This window comes from Mustela erminea, chromosome 3 (genome assembly GCF_009829155.1).
Source record: "Mustela erminea isolate mMusErm1 chromosome 3, mMusErm1.Pri, whole genome shotgun sequence".
In the NCBI taxonomy this organism is placed as follows: Eukaryota; Metazoa; Chordata; class Mammalia; order Carnivora; family Mustelidae; genus Mustela; species Mustela erminea.
The window spans coordinates 164118780-164139780 of NC_045616.1; the positions used below are offsets into that span (position 1 = coordinate 164118780).

Below are 21001 nucleotides of genomic sequence, written 5' to 3' on the forward strand. Positions count from 1 at the left end.
AGCCTTTGAGAGAATGGCCTACCTCTCAAATAGGTAAATATCGATGGCATTTGAATCCCACTTGTTCATCCCAAAGACTCCTGAACCTGAACACACTGTAATAATTGGGTCCCAACTTTTGTTAAGTATTATGCACAAGAAGCTCACAACAGCACAAATCTATTCTAATATTTTCCCGAAATATTTTCATAGAGACAATGCCTGATTTACTGGCATTTGGATACAATTTCCTTATAATAAAAGGCAAAACTTTATTTTACATGTAACACTTGCTGGAAAATCACCAAGCTCCAAGAAAACCAAGAGTCCAGGGTGTAAGTTTAGACCTGGGTCTGGAGCTGCCCCTCAGGACACTTGCATTTATCCCCGAAGCCACCCCCCAGATTCTGGCTGAAGGCACGCAGCTCTGGGTGTGTGTGGAGAAGTCACAGGGCAGTTCAGCAGTGATAGGAGCTGAAGAGAATTCTGAGCAGGGAAAAGGGAGACCAGACCACTTTTTCCTAGATTGAGACCTTGCACAAGCAATTAGGGAGACAAAAACAAGCCTTTATCATTTGGGGGCTGGAATCCTATTGTGTCCACAGCCTGGCTCGGCTATCAGGGGGTCCCTGAGCTCTGTGCTGCGCGAGGGGGCCCTACGGCCAGAGAGCCGGGCAAGCTCGGCCCCCCTGAGAGCACGTGCCGAAGGCCGACGTGGGGAGGAAGAGCCTCCGGCCGCCGCTGCTCATCCCTCTGGGGTGGCCGATGCCTTCCTCACCATGTCAGATCTCCTGACATCTGCCCCACAGGTCTTCAGGAGGTGGAGACGGACACAAGGACACAGTGACAGACCCCTATCGTCACCTGCTGCCAGGAGCAGCCAGCGGGCAGTCTCCCCTGCAGCAGGGCTGGTGGTGGGGACGCCTCCCCCTGACTGTCCCCTGGTGGCTGAGGCTCTGCCCAGTGCTCGGCACGTGGAGGAGGAACAGGAGGCTCAGAGCTGAGGCTCTACCCACCGGTCTGGCAGGTCAGCCCCCGCAGTGCCTCTTGGAGGTCAGGCCCACCGCACTTCCTCTGCTGGCCACACTGCTGGCCCTGCCTGTGGGGTCCTTGCTGGGGCCACGCCTCCCTGCAGCGTCCAGGCCATGCGGGCGGCCCGCGGGGTTGGCCTATAGATGAGCCAGCGGCAGGGAAGAGGCGGGTCTTGTTGCGACTCAGAGTCATCTGTACAGTGACAGCCACTTCAGTTTCGGAGATGGCGCAAAGTGACAGTTTTCATGGAAATCAGATCAAATGCTCCAGTCAGCTTCAGGGGCCTCATGTTGGGGACTCACATTCTCTGATCTTGGCTCCCACCACCCTTGGCTCCTGGGCGCCCTCTGGGTCAGCCACCCGTCCAGCGAGATTTCCGTTATTGACTCCATGTACTGCCTCCCAGCTCCGTTCATCACTGGGCTCTGATCCCGGATCCCGCACACATTTCCCCTCTGCTGGCGAAGGTGCCCCCACCACTGGAGGCGGGAGACCGGGCCCCTGGAGCACTGGCCACTCCCAGCCTGGGACTGCCTGCCGTGGGTGGCCCCGAGAGTCTGGCCAGCGTCTCAGCGGGCAGTTTTCTGCTGGCTAGCCCTGGCCGGGGCACCTCGGTGACCTCGCCACCACCCAGGGCCCATGGCCTCCCCCTCCACCATGAGGGTGTCTCCAGAATATGCCCAGCCTCCTGCGGGCTCCACCCTCTGTGTCCCCGGGTTACTAATTAATGATTCTTACGCTAAATTCGCATCAATGTTTATACTAAGCCATTCAAATCCCTTCACAGTTTCTGCCTCCGAGAAGGACTCTGACTGACAGACACACTGTACACTTCATTTTCCAAAGTTGTATTTTGTTCTTTCTCTAACCTGCCTACTTGTACGTTGAATGGAGTGTGTTCATAATTTTACCTGGTGAGCCCCTCTTCAGAGGGGATATCTTTATGGGAATGGCTGTGGCCCTGCTGCTGAAGGGTCACATTTGTGTTTCCCTGGGGCCCCGTGATCTCAACTGTCCACCACTGGCTCTGGACTCAGGGGCCTGCCCTGTGCAAGAGTGTAACTTTGGATTTGGACTTCAAACTCAAGCTTTGGATTTCTCAGGAGCAACTTCTTTCCCTTCCCAGAGGCTCGACGGAGAAGTTCCCTTTGCCCACCCTGGACCACGAGTGGGGGGGTTTAGTGCACCCTTTTCTTGGAGGAGGATCTCAGTGTTTGATGGGTCTCAATCCCAGTGCTCTGTCCCAATGTCTGGAATCATCCAGCCTGGGCAGGCCTGGGGCAATGGACCAAAAATTCTCTGTGGATCAATAAAGGCATTTCCAGAACACGCTACTTCCTGAATGTGCCCCAAATCTGGGGTTCCAGACAGTGATGATGCAGCAAGCAAAGGTGCCCTGGTACTCGCCAGCCCCTCATCCGAACGTGAGATGCATAGTTGGGGGCACAGCCAGCAAAATTCACTGTCCTGTACACTTCTGACACCCTGGACAGTGCCACATCTCTTGCACAACCCCATGCCCCAGACAACACTGGGATGTAAAAACCCTTACCTGGTAAAAGCTCTGTGGTAAGAAAAGCCCAATTTTGCAGATGTTTAAGGCTGGAAGACAGTAAGCACGAGCAGGACAGTGGGACCCACCGCATGGCAGGTTGCAGAGCTGTGTTTACCTGGTGGAAGCCCAGATAGTCCACGATTGTTGCTGAAGCATAAAATATCATGCCTTCCGCACTCACGACCAGGGCAAAGCCATCGAGAGACTAGAAGAGACAAGAACTCGAATTGGCTCCTGCACACATTCTCAAAATTCTCACAATGAGAAAGCGCAAGCTTTATTTTTGCTGCATTTTCAACCATTTCTCTTGTTTTGAGGTCCATATTCATAACCTCCAGAAATACCCACTTTTAAATTATGAGTATTTTGCAACAGGCCCCAAGTGAGCAGATGACAGGGATCTTGGTCATGGGTTATAAGCCACAAGACTGTTCTTCTTTTTCTAGTGATATAAAACTCTTGTTTTATAAAATACGAAAATCTTCATGATGAGATGAGACCCCACCAGTATCTGGGGCAGAAGAGAAACCTCACGTCCCCAGTGCGGACTTTCCCTGCTCACGCACTTTCTTCCAGCCTATGTTCTGGTTTTCCCAAGAGTTTTTATCACGGAAAAATGTTGAACTCCATCAGGCACTATTTCTACATCTATTGAAATAATCACATAAAATTTCTTTTGTCTATTAATGTGGTGACTTTGGTGATAGGTTTCTGATGAACAATCGTTCTTGTGTATTACGGGGTTAGCCTTATCATAATTTTAAATATGTTCTTGGGACTGACACATTGCACTTAGGAGATACCCATCTATATTTAAGGAAAAGCTAGCCTATGAGCATCTCGGCTTATTTTCGTGTGGAGAGCACCAGAAATGAGTCAGATCCCCCCTTCCTCTTTCCCATTTTTAAAACAAGGTTAGCCTTCTCTCTGAAAGTTTTCTCTTTGAAAGTTTTCACTTCCACAAGCATCCAGCTTGGGCACATTTTGGGGAGAGGGCAAGTGAAAAGGGGCAGATTTTAGCACCATGTCAATTTATGTAATGGTTATTAGTGTATCCAGGTTTTTAATTTTTTTGTATATCAGTTATAGCTTCTTAAAATATTTTCCATCAGTGCATCCATTTCCTCTTGATTTTAAATTTGTTACCATGTTATTCAAAATATTTTTATGATTATTAAATCTCAGTTGTACCCATAATTTTTGGGTGCATGTGTGTAGAAAATTAGGGTACATGGCTGTGCTGTGGCTGACTTCAAGTCTTTATTTGAAAAGCAAGCTTGGCAGCCCCGTCCTGCAGGAGCTTCCAGAACCTCTGGTAGTGAGGGCGCACAGGGGAGCAGCCGCTGGACTGCATGGTCAGTGAGCACTCCAACCATCTCTCTCTCTACCCACTCGTCTATTTCTTCCTCCTCCTCCTCACCATCATCATCGTCACAATAAAGAAAATGACAGTTCATGGTGTGTAGGTCCTCATGAGCGTCACGTGCCCTACGTGGGGTACCTCATTCAATTCCACGTCACCTCCATGGGGCAGGAGGTGGCGATGCTATTCGGTCAGTGCAGAAGCTGGAGGGGAGGGAGGCACCTGGCAGTGGAGTTCATAAATATTGCAATTTGTGTCTTTAAAATACAGACATTTAGAGACTCTAAATTAACTTCTGTAAGTCTGTGGTTACTAGTAATGTATCCCAATACTCATTTCTCTTAATTATTGACCATGTGGGATATTTTTTCTTTTTTCTTTCTTTCTTTTTAAATTTTTGCCATTTTGTTAAGTGGTAAATTTTTTACCATTATTATCATTTTTGTTTCTTTGACTATTAATGTGATGGATATTAATGAGACCTTATGCATTTACTGTTAATCTGTAGTTCTTTGGCAAACTGCCCATGCATATCATGTGCTAATTTTTCTGTTAAGGTTTATAAATATCAATTTCTAAGAGTTTTTAAATTACTGATATTGAAGGTTTCTAGACATTCTAGGAATATGGCAGCCACTTAAACCCAAATACCCTCACCTCTAAATGATGGAAAACAGCGCGACCATGTGTAACTACACACATCTGTGCCCTTGTCATGAGTCATGATGAGAGCACAGGGAACTAGTAACTCCCAAGCACGGATGAGCAGAGAAGCCAGTGCCCAGTGAGCTATGGAGGGGAGAAGGTGTGTGTTCTCCTAATGAAACTCGAGGAAAGAGCCAATTAAATCCAATGTCAGTGGAAGAAAAAAGATTTTAAAGAAGTGAAAAAAACCCACAATGATATTACTTAAAACTTCCAAATAATAAACATCATCAACAAAGTCAATTTGGTTCTTTGAAAAGATTAATAAATAGATAAACCCCTAGCAAATTTGGTCAAGAAATAAACAAATTACACCAGAGATTTAAAATCATTACAGGTCCTTCAGACATTAGAAGGTTAGTAAGAAAAGATTAAGAATGAAATTCAATAAATTAAGCAATTTAAGTGAAATGGGCAAATTCTCTAAAACACACTAACCAAAGTGATACAAGAATGACTAGAAGGGGCACCTGGGTGGCTCGGTCAGTTAAGCATCCAACTCTTGGTTTTGGCTCAGGTCACGATCTCAGGGTCATGAGATTGAGTCCTGCATCACGCTCTGCACTGGGCATGGACCCTGCTTGAGATTCTTTCTCTTTCTCTCTCCCTCTGCCCCCCACCCCACGTGTGCTCACTCATTTCTCTCTCTCAAAAAAAAAAAAAAAAAAAAAAAGGAACAACTAGAAAAACCAAATAGCCCAATATCTATTAGACAAATTGAATTTGTTTTTTAAAAAAAGATTTTATTTACTTATTTGAGAGAAAGAGAGCGTGGAAACATGAAAATTGGGAGGAGCAGAGGGAGAGGGAGAAGATGACTCCCTGCTGAGTGGAGAATTCGATGAGGGGCTTGAAACCAGGATCCTGGGATCATGACCAGAGCTGACATTGGACACTTAGCTGACTGAGCCACCCAGTCATCTCTAAACAAACTGAATTTGTAATAAAAGCCTTCCCTCAAAGGAAACTCTAGTCACAGATCAGAAAACACAAAATGCCTAAGAATAAATCCAATAAAAGACATGCAGGACTCGAATAATCCAAGAGATATGCAGTGTTCTTGGATCGAAAGACCCCATGCAGGTAGAGAGCCAAGTTCCCTAAGTCAGTCTGTGGATGTGATGCCATCCCAATCCCAATCTCAGGAGCGTTTCTTCTCTCAGCAGAAACTGTCAAGCTGGTTCTAAAGTTTATATGCATAAAGGGCCCATTTTACTAAAGCAAGCATGTTAAAGAAGAACAAAACGTTAGAACTTATGCTGACTTTGTGACTTAGTGTAAAGCTGTGGAAACCAGGTCAACATGGCGTTGTGTCTGGGACAGCTGGTTGTCTAAGTGGAAGAAATCGACACTGACTCCTATCTAATTCCACAACAATTAATTCAAGACATAGCTTAGGCCCAAAGATAAAACCCCATAATCACAAGGTTTCTAGAAGACAACAAATTGTCTTCCTAAGTTGGGGATAGGCAGATTTGGATAGGACACAAAAACACTAGGCCTTCATGAAAAATCCCGATAAGTTGGGCTTTATGAAAAGACACTATTTAAAAATGAAAAAGGACAAGCTACAAACAAGAAAACAGTATTCACAGTATATAGACAAAGGACTCTATCCAGAATACATAAAGAATGTCTATAAATCAATCATAAAAAGGTGAACAACCCAATTTTTTTAAATAGGCAAAAGTCTTGAACAAACCCTTTATTACAGAGACGGAAGAACGGCCTGTCTACAGATGGAAATTCGCCAGCATGACCAGTCATCAGGGAAACGGAATGGAAATCACACTGAGATACCATGTCATGCACACCGGCATGGTTACAGTCAAGAAAACAGACGGCACTAGACGTGGGTGAAGGTACGAAGCATCGAGGTAAGAACGTAAAAGGCGGCAATCTCGTTTTGGGAAACTGTTGTGCGGTTCCTCATAAAAACAAATGTGCGTCTCTCCTGTGAGCGAAATTCCACTCTTAGTGCTTACCCAAGTGAAATGGGTGTGTTCACAGAAACACGCAAACAAGAATGCTCATGGCGGCCTTACGCACAGGAGTCAAACCCTGGAAATAACCCAGCACCTACCAACCAGGGACCGAACACCGGAGTAACCCTAGTGGGGGAACCAGCACAGAGGCGAGCACCCAGCTGATCGCGGGGCCTGGGCGTCTGCGTACATGGGGCCAAGAGCGGGCCCGACAAGTGGATGGGACAAATACCGGAAAGCAGTCCCGTGGCAGTGGTCGATGCGAACCAATGAAATGGAAGTCAGGAAAGACCTCATTACAAATACGTTGGAAAACCTAAATAAGTATGCGTTTTCCTAGGAAAATATGACTTACCAGAAGGGACTCATGAAAGACAGAACCTTAAACAATTGATTTCTGTAGAAGAAACAGGAGAAGTTACCAAGAAGCCAGACCTCAAGAATGCACCAGGCCCGGAAGGCTTTGAGAGCAAATTCCGCCAAGTGTTACAGATCAGATCACGTCACTGCCCATAAACTGGCCGAGAGCGTAGAAAATGAGGGAAATTTTCTAATTATTTTTAGAGCTATATCATTGACACTTAACTCTGATAAGGAAAATATAATAAAAATAAAATTACAGACCTTTTGTTATTAATGAGAACGTGCAAATGAACTATTAGCACACAGACTCCAGCTTCACATTAAGGAAATAGGATGCCCATGACCAAGTAGATGTATTCCAGGGATGCAAGGCTGACTCAACATTAGGACATCTGTTAGCATGACACACCACATTTACAGATCTAAGGGGAAAAGCCTTATAATTATCTCCATAGATGGTAAAAAAAAAAAAAAAGCTTTCCACAAAATTCAACACTTATTCTTTATAATAAAGAATTTATTCCTATAAATTCCTATAACTTCCGTACATTACTGGCATTATAGGTACATTCTTTTTTTTTTTTTAGATTTTATTTATTTATTTGACAGGCAGAGATCACAAGTAGACAGAGAGGCAGGCTGAGAGAGGGGGAAGCCGGCTCCCCGCTGAGCAGAGAGCCTGATGCGGGCGGTCCCAGGACCCTGAGGGGATCATGACCTGAGCGGAAGGCAGAAGCTTAACCCCCTGAGACACCCAGGCGCCCCTATAGGTACATTCTTAACATGACAGTGTGTGAGCGTGTGTGTGTTATTCCTAGGGAGCCAACTTACTTAGTGGGGAAATATTCTGTTTCCAGTAAGATCAAGCAGCAAGGCAGACACCCATGATCTCCCATTCCAGTGTGTGCAAACTTTGGCTCCAAATTTGGCTGGCCGCTTGATTTTGTAAATAAAATTTTCCTGGAACACAGCCATGCCTGACCGTTACTGATGGTTCGTGGCAACTCTTGCACCGCAACAGCAGAGCCGAGTAGTTGCAACGTGCGGCCCGCAGCGCTGAAAATATTTACTGTCCAGCCTTTTAAAGAAGAGGAAGGCTGACTCCTGTCCCGCAGTGAGCACCGTGGGAGGGAGCTGTTGCCGTGAGTCCCGAGGAACCAACAGGAGGCGGGAGAAATGGAAGAGGAAATGGTCTCTGTCTGCAGAGGATATCACCGTTGTCCTGGAAAACCTTAGAAAGCCAATGATAAAATAACTCAAAAAATAAAAAAAAAAAAAGAACTTAAGGAGGCAAGATATAAAATTAAATACATATATTCAATAATCTTTATGTACTTATATTAGAAAAATGACCAAATTAGAGGATGTGATGATAGATCATTTACAAACATCTCAAAGAAGGTCCAAGTACTTTATAATAAACTTAGCAAGAAATGTGTAAAACCTATGGGAAGAGAACTTTAAAACATCTCGAGACACAAAATTGTATTTGAACAAATGCAAAGACATCCTTTGTTCCTGGGGCTGATTCGGTACCGTGCAGATGCGCGCTGTGCCCAGGTGAACCCGTCAGTAGACGCAGCTCTGTCTGTGCCCCGTGTTTGGAGGGAGTGAGCTGAGGCTAAGCACGGGAGGTAAACGCGCCCTCAGAGCTACCAAACACAGGAGACGTGGGGAGGGAGGGGGCGACCTCTGGACCACACCGGCTGGCGCTCTGCTCCTGGGTCCAGGCAGGGCATGGCTGTCGCAGGGAGTCCAGAAATGGGCCCCAGCTCAAGCAGGAGTGCGGCATAGGAAGCAGGCGTCAGGCCAAACCACTGGACAAACACAGGCTTTTCTTTTCCTTCCTTCCTTCCTTAATTTCTTTCTTTTTTGAAGATTTTCTTTATTATTTGTGAGAGAGAGAATTCGAGAGAGCACAGCAGGGCAGAGGGAGAACCAGGCTCCTTGCCGAGCAGGGAGCCCACTGTGGGGCTCGCTCCATTCCAGGACCCTGGGACCATGCCCCGAGCTGAAGGCCACCGCTTCACCAACTGAGCCCCCAGGGACCCCCAAAACAGGCTTTTCAGTAAATGAGGCTCTGTCAGCCGTTTGTCATTACTGCTTTTTGTCCATCGGTCTGATCAGGGCTGGAGAGCCAGCCACAGGGTGATTTTGTGCCTTCGGTTTACCGAGTAGATGAGCTGACGTGGAGTGCCACCTTACGCCCGTGGCCACCGGGGCTCCTTCTTTCGCGACACAGTCACCAGGCTTCCGTGCAGGGTCTCCTGACCTTGCAGAATTCGCCGTCTACCCTGCCCTCCCAAGCTGTGCGCTGTTCCTGGGGGAACTTGGTATTTTCTGTTCCTTAGAGATTTTCAGAAATTCACTTGCTGAAACAAGAGGCGCACACCCCCCCCCCCCAAGCCCTAGCTCGGCTCCTGCTTGGCAGTGTGACATGACTTTGTTCCGAGTAACATCAGCCTAACGCACAAACGGCTCCATTCTAGATGCCGCAGGGCGGAGGCTGGGTTCCGGGGAGCTCCCCTGCTCTGCGCCTTCACGCTCCCGCACGAATGTAGCTGGATGGCGGAAGGACGACCGTGGAAGGGCCGAGACCCCCAGTACCGTGAACCCTACGGGGCCCGAGCTGCCAGACTCCACGGTGCTGTGGTCAGACCTCTGTCTCACGGAGCCACACAGACCCTGTCCGTGGTGAACGTGTCTTCTTCTGGTGACACCTTGTCTTTTCGGTTGGCTCCTTCTTTGTCTCCGTACAACCGAGTTGTAGCTTTTCTGCCTTCTTCCTTTCAAGGCACAAGACAACTGTAGTTTCGGGGGTGTGTTCTCCGTGTTGGGGCTAGAGGTGTGGGAAGCGCCCGCTGACCAGATCCTGCGCGCTCTTCCCAAAGACGGTACCACATGGCCCCCACAGGGTTCCGGAGAGAGCCTTGGGGCAGCTTCATGCAGAGACACACATTCAGCCGCTGAAGTATAATTCAAAAAGGGAAAGTCACAGCACTCATGAAAATGCAAAGTAAACTCTCGCCAAAGGTCTTCCTAAAGAGGGAAGAAGTAAGATTCAAAACCAGTCCAAGAGGCACTGGAGAAGCTAGGTGTTCGCAGGTCGTTAGGATAAGATTTCTGACACAAAACTACCCTTTCTGATCACCCTCGAGTGGCGTGGTTCCTCCTGGCTTGACAGTTCCAAAGCTGAGGACAATTTTCTGACTAGAGGCGCCAACACCAGGGCAGTGGCTTCAGGACAGGACTCCGAGTTTGTGCTGAGTTTTCGGCCAAGAAATCCTAGCCTCACGCAGCCGTCCAGCCGTGGCCGTGGATTTAAATGGTCCATCTCCTTGCGGTGCCGCCACCTGGCCCCCACCCCGGAATCCCACTGTGCTTCTGGAGGAGAAAACTGACCTCATACAACATAGGTTTCAGGCAAACTGTCTCCAGGAGTCAAACAAACTGTGCTGTCATTGAATCCCCGGGCAGCTGCAGAGAAAGCGTCTGGTCCCCCTGTCCTAACACCTCCGAGTGGTGAATGCCAAGTCCAGTATTCGCCTGGATCTCACCCTGGGGGGCCAGCTGAGGGCTGTACATGTGCCCTAACCCTGCCCTGCCCCGGTGCCTCTGTTCTGAGACCCACAGTATTTGGCGGGAGCACCTATAAATATTTGGGTTTTGTTTATATCCTTTACCAGAAGTCCTGCCTTCTCTGCCTGAGGCCAAAGAGACATGGAGGCATGTGACGACATTTAGATCAGCTGTCGCCCTGCTGGGGTGGGAGCCTTGCTAAGAGGAAAGAGGGCACCTGTCCCCCACTGTCCCCGTGCCAGCGGCCAGCCTCCTGGGTGTGATCGGCCTCCCTCCTGCCCCGCGCTTAGCAGGACAGGCAGGGCTGAAGCCTCTGGGACGGGTGCCCATGGTGGGCTCCCGGCAGCAGCAGGGAGAAAAGGCTGGTACCATCCTCTTCCCATGCAGTGACAGAGACACTGGACAAACCAGGGCAATGTCACTACGGCGGTTCACACTTCACTGACAGCGACACAGCATCCCGGAGGGGAGTCCCCAACCACGGATGCCCGTGCAGCCCCACCCGTGGGATCTGGACAGACGTGGGTGGGGACACACTGGCGTCCACGGAGGGGCTGTGAGAAGAAGGGCGTCAGTTGTGCTAACAGACTAACAAGGTGAACCTAAGTCATCAGCAGGCCGCGAGGTCAGGTGACATGCACAGTGGGCGCGCAGTCAGACCAACGGCCACACGGTGCCGGCGATGGCGACTCTGGCCAGGCAGCGGGTCTGCGGCGCACGGTCCTCGGCCACCGCAAACCCCGCAGCAGCACAGCCAGAAGGGGAGGAGCCCCGGTTCAGCTCCCTGCACGGCTCTTCCCGGAGCAGAGGCTGCCGCACAGGACGGAGTCTGCTGGTCACAGCTCAGAGACCAAAGGATAGCTCGAGGCTGGAGCATATAAAATGCCTTCTTAAAAAAGATTTTATGAGATTAGTCACAACCAAAAACAACCTTAATTTTAACTCGCAAGGCAGAAATTTAAAGAAAAAGGAAAAGACCGTAAGACGCTATTTGCCGCATCATATGGATTCAATATCACACTGGTTCTCCGCGCCAGAACCGTCACGCTGAAGACTCTCACATGTGGGACCGTCCTTCAAACACGCATCGCCAACGTCTGTTTTCCCCCGGTCTCTTTTTAATCCTCCAAAAGTTGTGTGTTTTTTTTAAACGTGGTACACGGAAAATGAGGTCACTTCTCCAAGGGGAAAAAAGGATTCGGTCCAAACTGGAGACTGAGCTGTTCTTAGTGGAGGAAAAAAATCCCATCTCTGCTCAGTTACTGAAAGTCACGAAACGTGCACCTGCAGCTCAGGCAGGGAGCGGGGTCACCGCAGGTGAGGGGTGAGGGCCCCGCCGGACGCCGCTGGCCCCCGCAGCCCCTCTGTGGGGCTAAAGGCAAATGTTTGGAAAACCCGGGACTTCCTTTGGCAAAACTTTGAATATCCTGACCTCGTCCAGTCCCGTGGCAGAAAAAACAGCCAGCAAGTACTTCAAAGATCGTTTTGTCAAGGTCACGGCAGAGAAACAAGAATTCTAAAGGGCCCCTCACGGCTCCTCCCTGGAATGAAGGGATGGGGGGGTCCCCCGAGAGCCGTCGCCACGGTTACGGAGCCACAACAGAAGGCCCAGACGGCCAGGCACTCGTCACGCGAGCGAGCGGGCACCGGGCGGCTGCTGGAGCCACATCCCTCGCGGCCTCTCCATGGGGCCCGTGTGCGTGCGAGGCCCGTTCCTGCTCAGGGAGCTGCGTGACCGGCTGTTTATAGAGCCACAAACAGCACACTCAGCCTTGAATCTCTGCCACGGAGCTGCAACGGCACTTGAAATGGTTCTGGGAAGATGCAGTTGGCCGACCGCGGCAGGACCACAGAGCCAGAGGCAGGTGCGGACCCTCAGGCCCCAGCTCTGGTTAACCCGTGGCCCCTGGGGTCCCCGGGGCCTTCTCCGCCCCAGGAGCCGCTTCCCTGAGGCAGACTCCAGGGTAGGGGAGGTGCTGGGCCTAGGTGGGGGGGTTCCCGGGCCGACGGTGGAAACAAGAGCTCTGGAGCCCCCCTGGCCTCGGGGGCCGCACTGGGAGCAGGCTGCGGCGTCGAGTGTCGACTTCCCCTCCCTCATCCCACGTGGCTGCTTCAAGGACACTTCAACCGTGTGCTGCCCTTTCAGCTCAGTGGCCTTGGGCAAGTGAAGTGACCTCTCTGGGCCTCGGTCTCCTCATGTGAGAATCGGGAGCACCTGGCGGGGTGCGTCCCGCCCCTCCGCCGCAGGGAGCGAGCACAGAACCAACCTAGTCCGGTCACGGTGCAACCGGAACGCAAGACTCTGTGCCCGACGTGGGTTTTGATACCACCAAAGACCTGGGGTCTAGTTCCTAAGCACAAAAGTCTTAGTGTGAAGTTTAGTTCCTGAAAAGTCAGGCCAGTGAGGGACAGTCGAGAAATAAATGCCGTTGGGGACGCCGACCGCCCATCTGGAGGACACAGGCCCTCCTGCGGGGCTCCTGACCGTTGGAGGGCTGCACCTGGCTGACCCCCAAAATGTCTGGCCTTGCTTTCTGACCACATCCTGGATGATCAGCCTCAGTCTGGCTATTGCGGGTCACTCCAGACCTTCCGGGTTAGAGCCTGCGTCTGGACAAGTTCTGGACCTTCTCTCCACACGTGGGCAGCTCCACCCCCAGGAGAGCCCGAGCCTGCTTTGTCCCCCGCTCCCTGCCACTTTGAAGCAGCAGGAAAGGGGGTGCTGGGGGCTGGGGTGGCTTAGGGATACCCCCCCCCCAGAAAACCACTGTCAGGAAGGAGGGCCGCCAGGGCCAACCCTGTAGCCCTGGGGGAGTGCTGGCTGCCTCCTCCTAAGGAGTCGGGGCAAGAGCCTGGGGTGCTGGTGGGCCATCCCCAACACCCCAGGGGTGGGGGGCCCACCAGGCGCTCCAGAGCCCAGGCGACAGGCAGGTCAGGGGCTCAGCTGCTCCCCTGTGAACAAAGGATGATCCAGAATGGCCCAAAGTTCCTCGCAAGGGCCGGCCCTTCCCCCAGAAATGCACCCTTCACATGAGGACGCGGTTTGCCATTTCTCAGTGATCACAGACGAACACACCAAGACGGCGAAGTGAACAAGGTACATCATGTGGCCCTTTTGTGCGCCTTCTACCGGGCTTCCCTACCAGGGGCTGGCCCGGGACCCTCCCCTTGGCTGGGGACCTTAGTGGGGCAGGACCTGCGACACAGGTGTCTAGGCCTAGGAGGCCCCCATCAGAGCAGGGCCAAAGGAACGCACTGATCGCTAAGTAGAGAGGGCGACCCGGTGAGCCCAACTCAGCACCTGAGGGAGCTCAGGGTCTCGTGGGGGTGGTCAGGAGCTCATGGTGGTTGGTGGCACATTCACGGTAGGTGACTGGGGGCTCACAGTGGGATGTCTAGTGTCCATGGTAGAAGGTCAGGGATTCACAGTGGAAGGTCAGGGTTCATGGTAGATCATCAGAGGTTAATAGATGGGGGGGCTCATGGGAGAGAATCCTAATGATCTAAAGGCCAAAAAGAGGCCAAGCCTCGTCAGGACTCAGACACCCGATCCAGTCACAGAGATGGGGCCAGGAGCCATGCACGTCTGACCCCATAGGGAGGCCACTGGGTGTGCAGAGGGCACAACCTCTTAGGCCAGGGCAAGACAAGGTTCGGAAACGGCACGAGCCAGTGGGCAGGGCACTCAGGTCAGCCTGGGATGCCTCGCGCACGTCGTCAGGCTGGCAGCGGGCCAGGGAGGTGAGGTGGGGGACTGGCCTTCCTGGCCTGAGGCCTCTGTTGAACCCCGAAAGAAACTGCAAGGGGCTCCGGAAGACTGGGTCCCGCAGGTACAACAGAAGATAACCAAAGGCAGATCCCTCAGAGCAGAACGACCAAAGCAGGAGCCTGGGGACCAGGAGGAGGAGAGCCTCTGGAGGTCGCAGCGTCCATGGCCGGTCACCGGCCGCGGGTCCCCAGAAACACACCAGCACGTCCCTGTTCCCCGCACTGCCATCCTTCAGGAGTCGGGGCCGAGCGGGTCGCAGGATGCCCCTCCTGAAGCCAGTCGGCCTCAGCAGGTTGGGGGTGGGAAGTGGCCCCGCACTTGCTCCTGACCAGGGAGTTAGGCCCCAACCCCAAGACCCCTCTGTCCAAGTCCAGTCCCCTCTCGGTGGGCTGGGACTTGCCCTCCCCCACGCTACACTGTCCCCCTGTGCCTGACAGCCCTGCCCTGTCCTTCAGGTGGATCCCTACTGTGTCCGCCTTTCTGTCTCAGGCAGCCCCAAGTTTTGGCCATGACTTGGCTGGGGTTTTGTGTCTGCTCTTCTCAGCCTGTGTGTCTGGGGACTGGCCTCTTCATTCGGCGGAGTACCATGCGGACGAGCCACCGCAGGTGACAGGCTCCGGCCAGTTTTGTCTCATGAGGTCCAGCGGGAAGTTGGGTTTCTACGTGTTTCTTTAGAAGAGCCACGGTCTGAAGGTGGGAAGTCTCTGTGCTGCTTGTACTCTAGGGTCCAGAAACCATACGAGTGCGGCTCTTGGCTCCCTGCTCCCCGCTCCAGGCCCCCCAGAAAGGGCCCCGCAGGAGTCTCCATCCCCAGGCCCAGGAGTGCCTGGGAACCGCTGGGACCCGTCCTGAGGGTCCTGGGGCAGCTCAGAGCTCAGCCCACTGGACGCCACCAGCCTGCATCCACACTCCCTCCCCGCAGTGTGTCCCATCACACACGGACTCGGGGCTTCCTGGCCCGCACCGGCTCTGGCTCCTCCTCCCCCAAATCAGGCCCAGGAGGATAACGGGAAGAGCCCATGGAAATCATCCGGGGCTGGAGAGGGAAGGGGAAGTGGGGGCCGGGGCGCAGGGGCAGCCAGAGAACGGTGGGAGGAGGAAGTCTCGTTCTGCTGCTGCCCAGGGGCCGCCAGCCCCAGCGGGAGACAGGACCGTCTGTGCGTGCCGGCGGGAGGCAGGCTCGGGAAGAGACCCGGGGCCGAAAACCCCAGGTTGGAAGAGATCTGCCGAGAAGCAAGGACGCACAAGGACGCTGGGGCGGCCGCAGCCGGACGACTCGTCCCGTAGTGAGACAAGGCCTGGCAGGACCTCAGAGCCGTCAGAGCCGGCCCCGCGCCCCCAGGCTCATGGCCGGCCCCTGGGTTTCCGACATTTTCAGAGGACCGCTGTCGGCCTGGGGCTGTGTGCACCTGCCCGCCGTCCTCACACGGCTGCCTCACAGCCCCCGTGAGTCCAGGAGCGGAGCCTCTCCGACCACAGGTTTCCACAGCTGACACAGGCGGGCAGTACCCACATCTCGGGTGTGCAGAGAACCTCCTTCCCCTGCTGCTGGGGCCGCACACTTGCTCTTCTCGGCCTCTGAGCAGGCAGGCGTGGGGTCCCCTGGGGAAGACAACTCCTTCTCCCCTCACCGGCAGGCGCTTTCCAGGGGCCTTCCAGCCTCCAGCCTCCCACGTGAGGCCCGGAGGAGGCTCAGCGCTTTCCCTGAAACCCGCTCCCTCCCTCTGGGAGCACCTGGGAAGTTCTCACCGCCACCGGGGAGGGGGTGGCGGAGCTGGAACTCCAGAAAGGCGAACACCCTGGTCCTTTCTGTCCACTCTGCTGGCCGGGCAGGAGGACCTTCGGGCCGGAAGCCCAGCCCTCGGTTCTGGGAAACCCTCCTGGATGGTTTCCGCCTCCGATCTTTCTGGAATTGGAGCGTGTGGGCCTCTTGGGGCCTGTATCTCCACCTAGCTTCCTTTCCCTCTCAGAGAAGCTGAAGTGACCCTTCAGCATCAACCCTGGGTCTTCCCACGGTTCCCAAGTTTGCTCTCATGCTTTCAGTTCTTGAGCTTTTCCAAAGCCTCTGATTATTCCCTTTCGTGGCACCTGTTTTCCTTCCACGGACGCTGTGAGGAGACACCCGCCGTCAGCCGGTTGGTTGGTTTCCCTTGTTTGCCTGAGCTGCCTTCCCTCCTGGGAAGGGTCTGTGCCCCTCCTGTGTGCTGGAGGTTAGGAATGGGTGGGAACAGCCCCCAGGAAGCCCCACAGCCACGACGGAGCCACGAGCTCTGGTGGGGACAAGCCTGATGTGGGCATCTTTGGGTCTGTCCGGGCTGTCGGGCTCCACAGAGGCACTGGGCCCGTCCTTGTGTTGTGGGCCAAGGTTGGGTCAGCAGCTGGCCTGTGGTACCACCACCCACCCCGGCCAGGCCCCTGGATTCCAACCCTGCAGCATGGGAGGGGCTGGTGGCTCTACCCCCATGGCCGCAGGGCCATGTGCCCGCGCGGAGTCTCTCTTTGGACCTGGGCACCCTGGCGCTGGCTGTGCTCTGTGTCTAGCTTGTGTCGTGTCTGTGAAAAGTGGCCTAGGAGCCCACACCCGGTCACCACTGTCCCAAATGATTTCCACAGTCGTTCCCAAGGACTTTGCGGAATTATGAAGGAACCACTGACTCCTTGATTCATAGCTTTTCCTTTTAAACTCCCCCCGGGAGGCTGGTCTGATGGAGACTCACTCATGCCCCAAGCAGCCGTCTCGCCCGCCTCTCGCACTCTGGCCCCGCTCGGCCGGCCTTCCCTTGGAAGTGTCGGAGGCTTGGGGTCTTTCGCCCTCCCCTTTCCGATGGGGCTCCGACTGACCTTCTCCATGAAATGCTGGGGGAGGTCCTCTACGATGCCGGTTTCACCACGAGCTCCAGTGTCCTTCCGGCACTCGGCCCCACCAGCCACAGCACCCTCCCGCCTCCTCCCTGTTTCGGTCCGGCCAGCGGGGACAGAGGGCCTCTGTGACTGTGCCCCCGAGTCTGACACACGACACCCCAGCCAGCCAGCTCCAAAGGCTTTGGGGCTGGAAGCAAGGCCTGGAAATGCTCTGCGGGTGTAGAGTGAGCCGAGCCAGGCCTCCGGCTCAGACAGCAGCCCTTCACCAGTGAGCCCACAGGGCCACCCGGATGCCAGCTTGGGGGAGGGCCCACAGGGAGAGGTGGGGCCAGTTCCAGCTCTGCCTTTGCTGGCATGTGGCATGGGCAACCTAGAGAAGCCCTATTTGCCTCCATTTCCCCATCTGTAGGACGGTCACAATGACAGCATCTGCCCCTCCAGGCTACTGAGGACCGGGTGAGTCCCCGGGGTCTGGAACAGCCCCAGCACCCAGGGGGCCGAGCTCTGGCGTCAGGAGCAGGTCAGCACCGGGACCCTGGAGGTGAGGAAGCCTGAGTTTCTGCCCCAGCCTGTGCTCTAGCCTAAGGCTCCTGCCCTGCAAAGTGGACAGGTGTATGGGGCTCAATAGCGGCCCCCAAAGTCACATGCGCTTGGAACCTGGGACAGTGACCTGATTTGAGAAGGAATCTTGGCGGCTGTGGTTGCACTAAGCTGAGGTCACTCTGGATTAGGGTGGACGGGTGTCCTTCTGCGGGCACAGAAACACAGGGAGGACCGGCTGTCGGCAGACGGGGGGATGGGCAACACTCTCCCCTAAAGCCACCCGAAGGGACCCACCCACCCACACCAGGCTTTTGGCCCAGTGACACTGATTTCGGGCTCCTGGGCTCCACAGCTTTGACAAGGACATTTCCATGTCTGCGCCACATTCAAACAACATGAACTTGCGCTGCTGTCACCAGTGTGCACGGCCCAGGCCGTTGCTGTCCTCTGGAGCTAGAGGCCAGGTGTACGGAGGCCGGCGCCCCCGCCCCACGCCCTCTCTGAGGCCAGACCACCCTCCACCGACCGACAAGCTCAACCGGCCGGCGAGCAGGCGTGTGTGTGTGCAAGTGCCCGAGGGAAAGCTGCCCCCCGGGACGGTCAGGGCCGGGGTCCTCGGTCCCCCGACTGGGCCCATGCACAGAACTACCACAGGGCCGTGGAGGCTAAGCTCCAAGAGAAACGGGGGCGGGGGGTGGCATTCTAGCCTCAGGACCAGGAAGAGGGTCCCAGGAGGGAGCAGGTGTGGGGGAAGGAGCCCCAGCCTCTGTGCGTGACCTGCGGCGGTCCTTGCTCAGTCCGGGGGTGCGTGCGGAACAGACCCAGGAAGGCAGGGCGGGGGCTCTGGGAGGGGCTGCGCCAGGAAGCAGGGCCCCGGCCCCGCGGTGCCCGTGCGGGGACCCCAGCCGCAAGGGCAAGGCCCTCTCTGGGAGAGATCTCGCTGGCTGAGCCCGCGCCCCACGGCCGCTGCCACCCCCGCAGGGAAGCTAAGCGCCGCCGAGGGGGTGAGACCTCAGGGCCCCCGGAGGACGTCCAGGGCTCCGGGGCTCCGTGTGAACGCGCTCCCCTCGCCGCCGAACAAACCGCGGCCCGCCTCGTGGCTGGAAACCACGCGCTTCACGTGTGTCACCGCAAACGAGTCAGAAAGGGAAGGACGGACGAGACGCGCCCAGCAAACAGCAGGGAGAAGGCCCGGCCGCCTGGGTTAGGTCAGACGGAGACCCCGAGCAAGGGACACGGCCAGGCACAAAGAGGCGCTTTTCGTGTCGCAGTGGAGAAGGTCAGTTCGCGACGAGAGCAGGGAGGCTCCGGACGCGTGCGTCCTCCCCAGCAGCACTGCGGACGCGCGAGGCAACACTGACAGAGCCGAAAGGAAAAGACGCGACTCCACGACGGCGCCGGGAGACGCCATCACTCGCCTCTCAGATTGAGGCGACACAGACAGCCGGCAGGACATAAAAGACCTGAACCCCGCCAACCACCTGATGTCACTGGGGTTTACAGAGCACCCCACCCAGTGACAGAGGTCAAGTGGGAGCCTACTTTCTGGCTCATGGATGGCTTTTCACTAACCCCACAGGGCAGAAGGGGCAAGGGAGCTCTCGGGGGTCCCTCTTCTCAGGTGTAAGTCCTGTTCATGATGCGCCACCCTCATGACCTAAGCACCCCCCCCCCCCCGAAGCCCCCCTCCTAACACTGTCACACGGGGCTTTCGGTCTAATACGAATGCAAATTATGTTAATGGGGCAGGGAGGAATGCAAACACTCTGTCCACAGCAACAATCAATGAAACCAACAGCTGTGTCTTTGAAAAACATCTGTAAAATGAATAAACCTCTAACCTAAGAAAAAAATGAGTCACAAATTACCAACAGAACCAGAAAGGAGACAAAGCTGACAGGACAACATGCTGCTGTGTACCCGCAGATTCGGCAAAGCAGAGGACATGGACCGACTCCCTGAGAGACGCAGACGACGAAAATTCACACTAAAACAGATGACTCAACAGTCCCACAGTGACTGAAGCAGTTGAATCCATTGTTTGAAATCTTCTGACAAAGGGGGCATCTGGGCGGCTCAGTGGGTCGAGCTCCCGTCCTGATCTCAGGGCCATGGCATCAAGCCCGCGTTTGATGGGGGTCTGCTTGAGCTTCTCCCTCTCCCCCCGGCCCCGCGCCTCCCCCATGGCTCAAGCACACACACTCTCTCTCTCTCCACTCCTTCCCCGCGGTCTAACAAAGAAAACTCCCAATATTCCCCAATAAACTGGTGAGTTCTAACAAACATTTCAGGGAAAATAACAGTAGAGAAGGAAGCACTCTCAAGGAACTTCCTGAAGCCTGCCCGGCACGCTTCTGAACCAAAGACACTACAATGAAGCTACAAAAATAGTTCTCAAGAACACAAACACAAAAATCCCCACAAAATACCAGCAAATTTTATCCAGCAACATATAAATAAGACCTATCCTAAGCTAGCAAGTTTGGGCCAATGGTGGAAAATGGATCAATGTCGCTATAATCTCAACAGACTGGAGGAAAAAAGGCTTGATCATGTATGTCAAAGGATGCAGACGAAGCATCTGACACTTAATTCCCGTCGGTCATAAGAACTCTCCGAAAACAGGGACGAGAGGGAAATTTCTTAATCTGATATAAGGCATGTACCAAAAACAGAACAAACAAAACCTGAAAAACAAATCTAAGCTAATACTTACCACTGAAAGCCTCCAGGTTTCCCCTCACAACCGGGAACAAGCCTGACAGAGATGTTCCCTCTCCTCCTCTAGGGTGGTCAGGGAGCCCCGGAAGAGCGGTAAGACAAGAAAAATAAAGTGTGTAGACTGAACAAGTAGATAAAAACTGTCTCTATTTTCAGACAATATGAAAATCTATGTTAAAAATTCCCACAGAATCTACCAAAAAACCCCACAAGGACTACTAATGAATTCAGCAAGTTCACAGCTACAAAGTCAACCTAGAAAAATAAATCATTTCTATGGTGTTCTATTTCTAGATAGCAATGGATTTCTATATAATATTGGAATATAGTATTTCCATATAGTAATGAAACTGAAATTAAGAAAAGTTCTGGTATAATAGCAATGGAGACAGAAAACACTTAGGTCTAACCCTAACAATATATGCGATCTCCCTGCCACACAATGCAGACAGGGAGGAAGGCAGCAAGAGACCAAATGGTGCACCGGTGCACTAGGGTTAGCACGGGCAGGTGTCGGTTCTTCCCAACCTGACCTACTGATTTAA

The 21001-nt window shown here is 53.6% G+C and overlaps 1 protein-coding gene across 1 annotated transcript in view; it reads right to left on the bottom strand.

Annotated features, from left to right (window-relative positions):
* AHRR (aryl-hydrocarbon receptor repressor) overlaps positions 1-21001 on the bottom strand; it is a 78683-nt gene that overhangs the window by 16118 nt on the left and 41564 nt on the right. The window contains exon 5 of the mRNA XM_032337869.1: positions 2682-2771. Within this exon, the coding sequence (XP_032193760.1) occupies positions 2682-2771 (90 nt within the window). The remainder of the gene's footprint in view (positions 1-2681; positions 2772-21001) is intronic.